Genomic DNA, 11,460 nt, shown 5'->3' with positions numbered 1-11,460 from the left:
TGTTGGTCCACTGCGTGTGTGTGTGTGGTTTCAGGTTCTTCCCCTGTTGGCCCTCTACCAGTACGTGGCCAGTACGGTGTGTCGGGACCCGTATCTCACCGTGGGCTGCCGAATACTGAAGGTGCGTAGGACGCTCGGTCCGTCTCACCTTCTACCTGCTTTCCTGTGTGGAAAAGCTGAGGTCGCTGGTTGCCTGGGTGACGTGCGTGACCCCTGCGCTGTGCGTGAAAGGTGCGGGCGCTGACGGAGCTGAGTCTGTTTGCGGAGGCGGTGACGGAGCTGCACAGTCTCACGCTGGGCGGAGACGTCCCACGGTCTTACAATAGAGGCAGCGGAGCGGCAGAAGACCAGGTAGAGCGCTAATCCCAGCGCCCGGCCCGTTTCCTCCGAATACTTTTCCTGTGTAAAAACTTTGCTTTGCCTGTAATGGTGAAAGTGCAAACAATGGTAGACTAGAACAGATTACCTCATTGAGCTGGGTACTGTATCCACAGGGGCAGAAGTTGTTCATGAACCATAAACCTCTCACGGATCCGTGTAATCTCCAGGTAAGCACCTGTTGTGCAGATTTAACTCCTGCCCTCCCTAACGAGCAGAACAAAATGTTCAGCAACTGTTTGGGTTCCACCAGGTCCTGGAGGAGTTGGTGAACAGAAGGCCCGATGGAGATGTCGTAAGTCTGTACGGCCCTGTCCTGACCCACCGTCTCCTCCTGGCCAAGATTCAACTCATCTCAGCCATTTGCGGGACTATTCACGAGCTCCCAGAAGCCCTTGCACCCACCACATCGTGGACCTCAGGTACAGGGCTCAGTAAAGTCTCAGGGAATGAAACAAAACATTTCACCGTCAAATCCAGGTTCAGAAGCCACTTAGCAAGGTGTGCCTTTTGTAAATAACAAACAGATAAAGGTGTTTTGACCTGAATCTGCGACGTGCATGTGGTACGTGTTTACACAGAAGTATCGGAGAGTCAGGAGACATGCAGTGTCATACAGGAGGGCTTTACCGCTTCCGGCCTCCTCAACATCACCACTGATCAGTCTCCTCGCAGTAGTCCCACCACAAACAGCAGCAGGCCCAAAGGCCTTCAGCTATACCCCCCGGGGGAGGAGCTCACCCTGGGCCAAGTCAAGGTGCCCATTACTACTTTTTTATTATGGTTTATGAAAAATCGCAAGCATTTCCCGCCACTCGCCCTGCCCGGTGTCCTCGTGAAGGACGTGTCCTCCCCTGCAGGCTCTGCTGCTCAGAGAGGCGTCCGTCCAGCTGTGGCCCGAGCTCCTCGGCCTGAAGAACATCCACAGGGACCCAGAGGAGCTGGAGCTGGCCGTGGACACACGACTGCTACTGTCCAATCTTAGCCTGCAGGAGGGCCAGACCGCCGGCAGGTGAAGGAGAAAGATATCTCGCCGTGTTCGCACGTCTCCGTGTGTGTGTGTGTAACAGTTCTCCACTCGTCCTCACACAGCGCGGATTTGGCGACGTCTGCGCTCAGGCTGCTGCAGGACTCTCCTCTGTTCCAGCGCGAGATCCCTCCGCCGGGTCCCGAGGGCCCGCCCGCCTCCGCGCTCAGGCGGTCCGAACGCGGCAGGCTCGATTGTGAGCAGGTACTGTGCCACGCCCACCTCCGTCCTGCTTATGCAAATCCAAGCAGTCTGCTCACTGTTGTGACCCGCTGTCCCTTGTTGTCCCTGCGCAGACGCAGACGGATCCGTCTCGGGGGCGGCGTCCGTGGGACGTCCCGGTTGCGGTGGAAGCCCTCGAGCGAATGGGCCGCTCCTATTGGCTGCGCTGCAGGCTGGGGGCGGTGCACAGCCTCACCGCGCACATCCCCGGCACCGCCCTCGTCCCAGGTCAGCAGGCCATGCCCCCAAAATCAGTGACTGACGCATTCTGTGCCCAGTATCTGCCATGATGTGACTGACGTCACTTTATTTAATGGACTGAATGTCAAGCTGATTATGTCGGCCTTTGAGGCTTCTGATTGGTTGATAATGCCATGGTTGTAGAGCAGCTCTAGGAATCTTCGTGTTTGAACTTCCCGGATTTAATATGGAAAACAGTTTTCTTGTAGATTGCTAACCAGTTGTGGTGAGACACCTGTACAATCGTGTGCATTCGCAGGTCTGGACAGCAGCGCGGAGGCAGACAGGCTCTTGAAGGATGGCCTTGCGGAGGCGGAGGCCTGGGGCGACCCGGACACCCAGGCCCTGCTGCTCCTGCTGGGGGTCCAGCTGCACTCGCACTGTGGGCGAGCTCCAGAAGAGAGCGTCACCATGCTGCAGGCTTGTCAACCATCTCCAATACCCTAGACCTACACCTCCCCTTCACATTCATTACATAACGTCTGTGTGTGTGTGTGTGTGTGTGTGTGTGTGTGTGTGTGTGTGTGTGTGTGTGTGTGTGTGTGTGTGTGTGTGTGTGTGTTCAGGAGGCGGTAAGTCTGCTGTCTGCCCGCAGCCCTCTGTCTCGGCACTCACGTCTGGCTCTCGCGGAGGCCACCGTGCTGCTGGGTGAGCGGAGAGGTTCGTCCGGCCGGCCACTGGACCTCCTCGCTCAGGAGCTGCTGTGCCAGCAGGTCTCTGCACCTTCTGTCCCCTCACACCAGCTGGACACTAGACACTAGACACTGGACACCGCCGCCCAGCTGCACAACTGTAGCACAACATAAGAGAGACATCTCCTTCCTTACATCCTTACATCTCACCACGAGTGCCTTTCAGAATCACCTCTCCTTCTCTCTCTCTCTCTCTCTCTCTCTCTCTCTTCACAGTTGTGCGCTGTAGGTGAGTGTATAGTCCTGAAAGCTGGGGGAGACCTGGAACTGCCCTCTAATCCAGGGTTGATGAATATCTACCACCCACAGCTCCCTCTGCTGGCCAGGGCAACTATGCGCTTGGGTAAGCACTCGTAAGATTTAAATAAATGTAAACATAACAGTTTACAAATAAATTATCTGTAACTATATCATTATATATATGTTATTAGTTATATTCGGAATGATGATTCACATCCAGTGAGGTGTGTGGACGTGTCCATGTGTGCCAGGTCTCTGCAAAGCCCTGCAGGCCATGGAGAACTCCAGTGGGGAGAGTGAAGGACCCTGGGGGTCGTGGCTGGCCACTCAGAAGGTGCTGGAGCGTGCCCTCACCATCGCCCAGGCCTCTGCCAGCCGCCACCACCAGCTGGAAGCTGACATCCTCTACTACCAGGGTGAGGCACGCCGGTGGGCGGGGCTGGGGCCCAGTGGGAGGGGCTGGGGCCCAGTGGGCGGGGCTGGGGCTGCTTGCATGCGCTCCCGCTCGTCTCACGCCGGTGTTCCTGCAGGAAAGGTGGGCAGGGTCCTAACGGCACTGACACCCCTTCAGCACCAAGGAGTGGTGGAGTCCTTCCTGAAGAGCATCATGATCAATCATTCACACACCCACAATTTGCAGTGAGTAATGTGTGTGTGATGGTAACTATCCGGTGTATTTTTACACAAGCCTTTAATTATTATTCATTATTATTGAGAAGTTATTATTATTCACTATTGTTGCATTAGGTGCTCCTCTCAGATTCAAAGATTTGTATGTAGTCTGGTATTTGTGTTTGTGTGTGTGTTTGTGTGTGTGTTTGTGTTGGTCCGTGTTGCAGGTTAATCCATAAGTGTTATGTGGAAATGGCTCTGATATACCTGGAGCAGTGGCGAATGAGCACTGATGGTGTAGCTGGGGCTCCACCCACCGCTACACCTGCTCCAATACCTACCAGTTCAGACAAGGTAATGATGATGGAGCTGGGATTTTGTGGGCGCTCACCTGAGACACATTTCTGTACGTTGAGAATCTTGGCCAGGAGGAGACGGTCAGAACAGGAGCTACAACATCTCCGCCCAGCCTCATGTTCACCAGGTCCTCCAGAACCAGAACCGTTACTGAGCACTCTGTTGTGCTGTGTTTCCTGTCCCTAGCTCAGTAAGAACTTAACGGTGGGTCAGAGTCAGCTACTGCTCTTCTGGGTGTGCACGAGAGCCGCTACAACGGTGAGACCCACACAACTACACGCTGATGAGTTTGTGGTAAAATTAATGAGTCATGGTTCAGTTTTACTGTTAGGTTCATGACTTCCTGTTGTGTTTAATAGACCATGGAGGCTCTTACAAACTGTTTCCAGTTACGTGGCTTCACTGGTACCACTGGTGTACATATTCCTCTCGTGTCACTCAAAGCTCTTCCTGGCTTTGTCTCCAATGACCTGCTCCATCCTTGTGGTAAACGTCTTCAGCAAATCATTAAAAAAAAGTTGTTAGCATGTTTTATGTAACTCCTCCTGCCCAATGGCCACCTTTACTGTTTCTTAAGCAAATGCAAAGAGAAATGTATCAGTAATCATCTTCCTTCCGTCTAAATAATTAATATCTAATCTAAGAGATGGCTCCTTTTGGAGTTCACGTCGATAACACGGCTCTGATTTTAAGAAAAGTGGCAGCATCATGCAAATAGTAGGGTGGAAAAATTCAGACATGACAGTTTTGGATCTTTTTTAAACATTGTTAACTTGTATGTAAGGCCATTCTGAAATCAAGTAAATCAAAGGGTTGTCTAGGACAAATGCCCAGCACTATACACAGTGCTTAAATTGTGCTCTGTGCTCTAGTATTCAACTCTGATGCATCTCGACCCATTCTGTGTGTGTGTGTGTGTGTGGTTTTGAACATCAGGGGGGACGGAGGAGCCTGTGGAGTTTTGCCCCAGCTGGTCTGCAGACACAGATAATGGGGAGAGCCGTGGGCAACAACGCCAGCTCACCTGGGTGCACCTGTCCCGCTACTACACACACCTGCTCAATCTGAGGCACATCTGCACACAGCCAGGTACCGCTGACCCCTGACCCCACAGCAGTCCTGGGAGTATGACCCAACTCTACAGCCTGCACGTGTGTTTGTTTTTACCCAGCAGCAGAGCAGCGTGTGGAGGGCTTGCTGTCTCTCAGTGGTGACCCCTCTCTAGCTCTCAGACTGGATCAGCTACACGCTTTCTTCAGTCAGCACCTTGCCGGCTACAGAGAGAAGTGCGTTACTCCTGATCCTCCAGCTGACCTGATCCTGGAGACACACGTGTTGCAGGTAGATTCACGAGAACATTTAGTGGCTGGCCAAACCCCTCAGTTCATTTACGCACTCCGACATTTCTCGCTGAGGAAACGGTAACTACAAAACTCGGGTCCAAGTCATTAGAACTAATCACGAATTATATGGTCCTAATGGATCCCTTGTTTTGGTCTTCGCGTGTGGGTGCAGTTGTCCCACACCGTGAAGGTCTCTGTGTGTCAGCCCAAACAGCCTCTGTCGGACCTGTACCCCTGGGCCGCGGTGGACGCACCACAGCTGTGCATCCAGTGGCATCGACCCACGCTGGTGCCTGGCGGACCGCCACCCGACACGGTACTGCGCCCACCTCCCTGTGGTCCACATACGGCAGCTCTCGGTAGCACAACCTGGGAGAAACGTGCGACGAACCGCTGCCTACCTGACCAGACTCGCTCCTCGTCCACAGATTGTGCTGGTCTTTGCGATGAACAAAGCTCCACTGTCCGCCATGCGTCCCAGTGCAGTGGCTCTTGCCGATTTAGAAGCTGGACAGAGACTCGTCTCTTTAGACAGGTTAGTCCCATTTAGCACCGAATATGATGCCAGTTAACTTGGCACCCAAGAAAACCTCAGGTGTATGCGGCTCTAATATATCTGCTTGCACCCAAAAGCAGATATGCCGTAGATTTCCATGTGAAATTCATGAATATGAAACTGAATTACTGAATGTGCTCTTAAATCCTCCAACCCCAGACTGAAAGCTCTTCACAGCCAGCTGATCTCAGCACGTGTGGAGGCTGACGTGGACTCGCTAGGATCCGATACGGCAGCTCCCAGCAGAACCGCCACTCTGGACAGTAGACGTGGCAGCAAGTCATACGAGAAACCCGCCCACTGCGGCCCACATCGACAGGTTCGGGCCAGCACTTAGCGTTTTCCATACTCGAAACAAAACGATTCAGTTACCGGTTGATCAGTTGTCTATTCCTGAGCTAAACCAGGCACTGGAGGAATGAACGCTGTGCAGATTTGGGTTATATGAGAACTGATAAATACTACATGAAGCTACATGCGCATCAGGCCATGTGTTGACAAAAGAGTAGTGAAGTGGTTTTGTTTGCAAGTCATGTCTGTGGTTGGTGTTAGATCCTGCTGGAGAAGACCAGACATATCTGTAAGGAGATACGGAATCTCCTGAAGCCGGATCTAAAGTCTCCTGCCTCAGAGGTAAGCAGCATCAGAACACCTGACGTAACACCCCACAGCCTACAGCCTCATCCCAGCGCACGCAGGCTGGACGGCATCGTGGCCCCTGGTCCATACTGCGTCTGTGCCCCTGCAGGTCCCCACGGAGGCCAGCGCTCAGACTCTGGGCGTCCTGGAGCTCTGCTTCAACCCCGCTACAGGAGGCACCGTGGAGAACAGAGCCCTGAGCGCCTGGCTCATCTCCCTGCTCGTCTGATGAGCCAAGCAGACATCGGCCAATCGGAACGCAGTCTTTTTAGTGCGGATTGTCTCACCCGTCTTCTGGGCTCAGCAGCCAGTCCACACGCTGGCTCCAACCCAGCTCCACTGTCCCCTCACCATGTGTTCGCTCTTAACGGCCCGGTTCCTGCTGGGCCGAGAGCAGGATGTGGACTGCTGGGTCGGCCCAGAATGCTGGATTGAGAAACACTAATTTAGAGAATATGTTGTAAAAATAAACTCGTAACACGCTTCTTAAACGAAATAAAAAGGAACGTGTTCACAATCAGTGTGATTTTATTCCACTCTTCTGAAAAGATATAGACTCTTTACAGATGGGTAAGATGGACCACTATAAACTGCAGTAACACCTGTCTCTTCAATAATTAAACAGGGTGGACATGATGGGAACAAAACATTAGAACAGCTTCCAAAACCTATTAGCTCCATTTGCCTTGTAGTTCCAGTGCAAAAGTAAAATGGGTCCAAGCTAACCAACTGTATTTGGGAGAAATCTGTCACGTCTGTGGACATTTTCTGCCTGTGATTCCTTCAAACACTCAACTTCTTTCCAACTTCACTGGGTCTTTCCGAGCAGGTAGGTCCGGGGGAATGTCATCTGTTTGGGTGTAGTCTGGGTGGTTGGTTCAGAACCCCCCCATCAGTGGTTGAGCCAGGCGGATCGGAGGTTCAGGAGGATCTGGGCGTCGCTGGGAGCCAGCCTGTAAACACCCATCTCGTTCAGCGCCGACTCTGGGGATGGCTGCTGGGGCCTCAGGAAGGCGTCGCCCTCGTCTGGCCCCTCCCCCGCCTGCTTCAGTACGTCACACAGCAGCAAGGCTGGCCCCGCCTTCAGGTTAAGGATGATGCACGCCTCCTTCACACTGCCATAAAGGGGGGGAGGGGCGGCAAGAACGGTTTACCACACACCTCATATACACCGTCATAATCAGTTGAAACTTTTCTCAGACTATTCAGATGTTTTCGGACACGCTCACTGTTTGAAGAAGTTCTCGGGTCTCTTGCAGTAGTGTCCAAACAACGGGAAGAGGTTTCGGGTCATGTCGAACTGCAGCTGTGCGGCTCCGCCCTCGTTGAAGTGGTTGTACAGGACCACCTGAGAACGGAGAAACGCGCGTGTGGTTAGAGGACCAGGACGACTCGGCGGGACGCGGGGCGTCTCTGTGGGACACTCACGTCCTGGTAGAGGAAGAGGTCCAGTCTCTCGGCCAGACCCTGCCACAACAGCTGGAAGAGGGGCAGACACAGCAGCTGGTCAAGCTGGAGCAGGTGGTCCCGGAGACACAGCAGGAAGGAACACGCCGAGCTGGACAGGGACATGGTGGCCTGGTCACACTGCGACGGCAAGGAAATCCACCTGCAGTGGACGGACATACGCAGAAGCACTTCACCAGTCATCTAGGCTGCCCTGGAAGGACTTCATTTCTAATATTCTTCTGTTTAGGTTAGAATACATCCTGCCACTAGCACTGCAGTAACGTCTGTAGTACTGTACTTGTCCCTGCAGTAATGCTGGGGGTCTGTAGTACTGTACCTGTCCCTGCAGTATGGCTGGGCCTTCTCCTTCACATCTCTCATAACTGCCTCCAGCAGCCGGCCCATCATGTCTCCTTTGAGCCTCTCCAGGAGAGCCAGCAGTTCCTCGAACAGAGAGCCCTCCAGGGACGCCAGCCGCCCACTCTCTGTGGCCCCCAGGGGCCCCAGCACCTCCTCCCCCACTGACACTGCTTCCTGCTGCAGCTGCAGGAAGAACTGAGGGACGGCAGTGGAGAAAGAACAGTTGTGTTTACCATTCTTAGAAAATATGAATTCCAAGTGTATGGTATATTTTCTTTTAGTCACTATGAGTAAACGCCTTTGAAGGACAAATACACAAATTATCAGATGTGAATATAATATGAATGGACACTTCTGTTGCCTTTTCCGTCATCACTAACCACGTTGTCGCCCCAGTCGCTGAGAACGGTGGAGATGTAGTTGGCAGCGTTCAGGACGGCGCAGTAACGGGCCCCCAGTGGCTGCCTGGACTCCTCCTTCATCACCTGGGTGAGGCGGATGCGGAAGTCATCCACCAGCTCTCTCTGCAGAGCCAGGAAGCTGAGCTGGGCTTGTGAACACGGCAAGGACCGGTACCTTTCTGAAAGGGTTGACGAAGTATGACAGGTGCTTTCTGCTCCTAGTAATTCCATCAAGCAGGTACCATGAACTTGTCAATGGCGAAAAGAAAAGAGGAGATCCAGACCTGTGATGACCAGCAGCAGAGTCATGAAGGTCTCTGCACAGTCTGGGGCTTTCAGCTCATCCACATCTGTGATGTCTCTGTACTGAGAGCTCCACGCTCCTTCTGTGGCCAACATGGCATCTACCTTCTCCAGTGCCACTAAAAAACCAACACACATACAACCATCAGTTGTCCCAGAAGAACATCTCACAGTCTCCATCTGGATGAGGACTCACTCTTTCTCTCTACGCTCAGCCACTTCTGGAAGACGGCCTCCTCCAGCAGTATGTGCAGGGCGCCGGGATAGGCGCTGGGGTAAGCGTGCGTGGTACGAAGCTCCTTCTCAAACTGCAGCACCTCATCCACCAGATGGCAGAAGAGGGCGTCGTCATAGAGCAGGCGTGGGGCATCGTGGGCAAGCTTCTCCTGGGCGAGACTCAGGAGACCTCGGCACAGCTCCACCTATTGGCCACAGGAGGAACCGCATATGTCTCTGGCTCAACCTAAGAAGTGAGTCGAATGACGCGTTTTCAAATCCTTTTACCTTTGCATTAACGTTGGCACCTGCGCGATCGAGAACAGGCTGAATCTTCTCCTCCATGAAGCTAGCGTTGTGACCCATCCACATGAGAACCTGGGTCAGATACCACTCTGGCTGCAAACAGAGGAATGCAACACACCGATGATCTGTTTGTTTAGACTGTTTCTTTTCCCATATAGTGAAGAACAAATACCTTCTCCAACAGTAAAAAAGGCATGTTCAGACCTTACTGAGCGAGTTCGTCTGGCGGTTCCCGGTGAAGTGGTAGCGGAACCTCTTAGCAAGGGGCAGCAACATGATCTGAACAGGCAGCGAGAGAGGAGAAACTTGCGGAAGGCCAGGGCGAGGGTGCACATCTTTCTTCTCCGATATAAGGTCATCGCTGGTTGATGAGTCAAGACCAGTGAGGATGTCACTTGTTCTAATAACATATAACCCATCTCCTCTGCTTAATTAAGGGCTTGAACAATGTTTTTCAGGTCAAGCCAATGACAATAGGCTTAATTAATTATTCAGCCTATTTCAGTGTCTACACTACAAAATTCAAAATGATTTTCCCATTATCATTAGAATGAGTTTTCTAAACAAATACACCATGGCGTGAAGGTTGGTACAGGTCTGCATGCGTGTGTGCAGTAGAGGATACGTGGTCTGCAGAGAGAGTAGCTGAGACACCAGCGACTCCAGCTGGCTGCTGAGCTCCTGAGCGTTGGCCGGAGGAGAGAGAGACTGCGTTGGGGGAGACAGTGCCGGCCAGTGCAGCTGGGTCAGCACCTCCTCGTAATCGCTGAGATCGAGAGGAGCCGACCGTCAGAAGCGGTTCCACCGCACATTTCCGAACGTCAAATTAATGCAGCGCAGACGATACCTCGTGAGCTTGTCTTTCAGGATCTTGTGCCAAAAGTGCAGCGTTTCTTGCAGGAACGCCTGCAGATGGGTGCAGCCCGACTGTTTCAGACTCACGTCCAGACTCGCCATGCTCCCCACGGCTCCGATCGCGTCCCGTACGCAGTTCGTCATCAGGAACTGCTGAATACCGTCGCTATTGTTTTGTTTTTATGAGAGGAACGTCACAAAAAAGATTCATAGAAGACACTTATTAGGAAGACAGAGTGGAACAGAACACCACACCTACTTCATCGTTTACCTGAGCTCCTCGATACGCGCCAAGCACTGGAGGTACTTCACGTGCCTCTCCAACGTGTCCAGCTGTCCCAAGATCTCCCCTAGACTGTCGGTCCAACTCTGTGCGCCCTGGAGATGCTGCTCCAGCGAATTGGACAGGACCCTCTCCTGCTGCAGCAAGGTCTCTAGCTTGGCCCGAGACGTTTCCGCCACGGACAGTGCGGCGGACACACGCAACGGAACCGAGCTGGACACAGTCAACACCTGTGGGCACAGAGAGAGCTGGTGTCAATATGCATTGGTCACAACCGTTTGTTATTTACTCCTAAATATCAGCAGTCATCTGGTCTGTAATCAACCGCAACAGAAATCACGTTTCCCCCTAATGTATTTGAATACCAACATCCGTATCCATAAGGTTGGACTATGAATACACTAGGATATCACATACACCCATATTTGCCATAAATATGCCTGGATATCTTACCTGCTCCTCCAACAATTTGTTCTCTTCTGTCAAATTCTCAAGAAGCCCACTAACTTTTCTCAGAGATTTCAAATCGCTACCAATTTCTTTCTCAACCAGTTCAGTTATATGGTCCATATAGCTTAGGTCTTCTTTTAAATTAAGATTATGAACCTCATCACCGAGTCTATTATTATTCCCCATAGCGGGCGCCGCCATGTTTTCGCTTTTTGCTGTCCACGTCATCAGAAGGGCGCTGTTGTTTACACAGAAGGGAGCTGTTGTCCCCCTCTAGTGGGGACGAGGCGCAACTGCACATAGAAGCCTTCGGATAAAAAGGGCTTCGCGAGTGTACTAGGCTTAGTTTATACTCGTCAATAATTATGCTCTTTAGTTTGACACGTTTCTATCCTCACGTCTCAAAAACTGAATAAAAAGCCTAAAGATATAATTAAGACATGGGCCTACTGAGATTTTACAAGCAATTATTTTCTCCTAAAAAGATTTGTTGTAAGTTAAAAATGCTCATTACTCATTCTGTTACTTTAT

At 52.1% G+C, this 11,460-nt stretch overlaps 2 protein-coding genes across 8 annotated transcripts in view; one reads left to right on the top strand and one right to left on the bottom strand.

Moving 5' to 3' along the window:
* The window catches only part of cfap54 (cilia and flagella associated 54), a 21,385-nt gene extending 14,577 nt beyond the window's left edge, over positions 1–6,808 (top strand). For 3 of the 7 annotated variants that reach the window (XM_077004980.1, XM_077004983.1, XM_077004978.1), the window contains exons 47-69: positions 35–121; positions 232–351; positions 495–548; positions 632–800; positions 960–1,135; positions 1,239–1,390; positions 1,471–1,609; positions 1,702–1,855; positions 2,127–2,287; positions 2,434–2,580; positions 2,776–2,902; positions 3,051–3,215; positions 3,330–3,438; positions 3,639–3,765; positions 3,955–4,026; positions 4,128–4,254; positions 4,705–4,857; positions 4,940–5,109; positions 5,284–5,427; positions 5,540–5,646; positions 5,827–5,986; positions 6,220–6,300; positions 6,416–6,808. In XM_077004980.1, coding sequence (XP_076861095.1) covers positions 35–121; positions 232–351; positions 495–548; positions 632–800; positions 960–1,135; positions 1,239–1,390; positions 1,471–1,609; positions 1,702–1,855; positions 2,127–2,287; positions 2,434–2,580; positions 2,776–2,902; positions 3,051–3,215; positions 3,330–3,438; positions 3,639–3,765; positions 3,955–4,026; positions 4,128–4,254; positions 4,705–4,857; positions 4,940–5,109; positions 5,284–5,427; positions 5,540–5,646; positions 5,827–5,986; positions 6,220–6,300; positions 6,416–6,535 — 3,021 coding nt within the window. In that variant the 3' untranslated portion in view covers positions 6,536–6,808. The remainder of the gene's footprint in view (positions 1–34; positions 122–231; positions 352–494; positions 549–631; positions 801–959; positions 1,136–1,238; positions 1,391–1,470; positions 1,610–1,701; positions 1,856–2,126; positions 2,288–2,433; positions 2,581–2,775; positions 2,903–3,050; positions 3,216–3,329; positions 3,439–3,638; positions 3,766–3,954; positions 4,027–4,127; positions 4,255–4,704; positions 4,858–4,939; positions 5,110–5,283; positions 5,428–5,539; positions 5,647–5,826; positions 5,987–6,219; positions 6,301–6,415) is intronic. The other 4 variants (XM_077004982.1, XM_077004985.1, XM_077004984.1 and 1 more) reach the window with 4 other exon arrangements.
* An 8-nt stretch (positions 6,809–6,816) lies between these two features.
* On the bottom strand, positions 6,817–11,300 carry rint1 (RAD50 interactor 1). Its single transcript, XM_077004986.1, has 13 exons — positions 10,933–11,300; positions 10,468–10,709; positions 10,189–10,362; positions 9,967–10,107; positions 9,546–9,702; positions 9,324–9,434; positions 9,016–9,241; positions 8,801–8,938; positions 8,496–8,695; positions 8,093–8,310; positions 7,735–7,915; positions 7,536–7,654; positions 6,817–7,421 (listed from the first exon to the last, which is right to left on the bottom strand). The coding sequence occupies exons 1-13, from the start codon at positions 11,155–11,157 to the stop codon at positions 7,199–7,201; spliced, it is 2,355 nt and encodes a 784-aa protein (XP_076861101.1). The 5' UTR covers positions 11,158–11,300; the 3' UTR covers positions 6,817–7,198.
* Between the last annotated feature and the right edge of the window lie 160 nt (positions 11,301–11,460).

The sequence above is a fragment of the Brachyhypopomus gauderio genome, chromosome 5, assembly GCF_052324685.1.
Source record: "Brachyhypopomus gauderio isolate BG-103 chromosome 5, BGAUD_0.2, whole genome shotgun sequence".
Taxonomy (NCBI): domain Eukaryota; kingdom Metazoa; phylum Chordata; class Actinopteri; order Gymnotiformes; family Hypopomidae; genus Brachyhypopomus; species Brachyhypopomus gauderio.
This window is presented reverse-complemented; position numbering and strand designations above follow the sequence as displayed.

What these genes read in the sequence shown, in the direction of transcription:
- rint1 (XM_077004986.1), bottom strand. Translation starts at nt 11,157, where the DNA reads ATGACGTGGACAGCAAAAAGCGAAAACATGGCGGCGCCCGCTATGGGG. An exon ending in CTACTCTCTCTGCAGACCAC is followed by an intron (nt 9,703 to 9,966) that starts GTATCCTCTACT and finishes CTCATCAACCAG; the next exon opens with CGATGACCTTATATCGGAGA. An exon ending in CAGCCATACTGCAGGGACAG is followed by an intron (nt 7,916 to 8,092) that starts GTACAGTACTAC and finishes CGTCCACTGCAG; the next exon opens with GTGGATTTCCTTGCCGTCGC.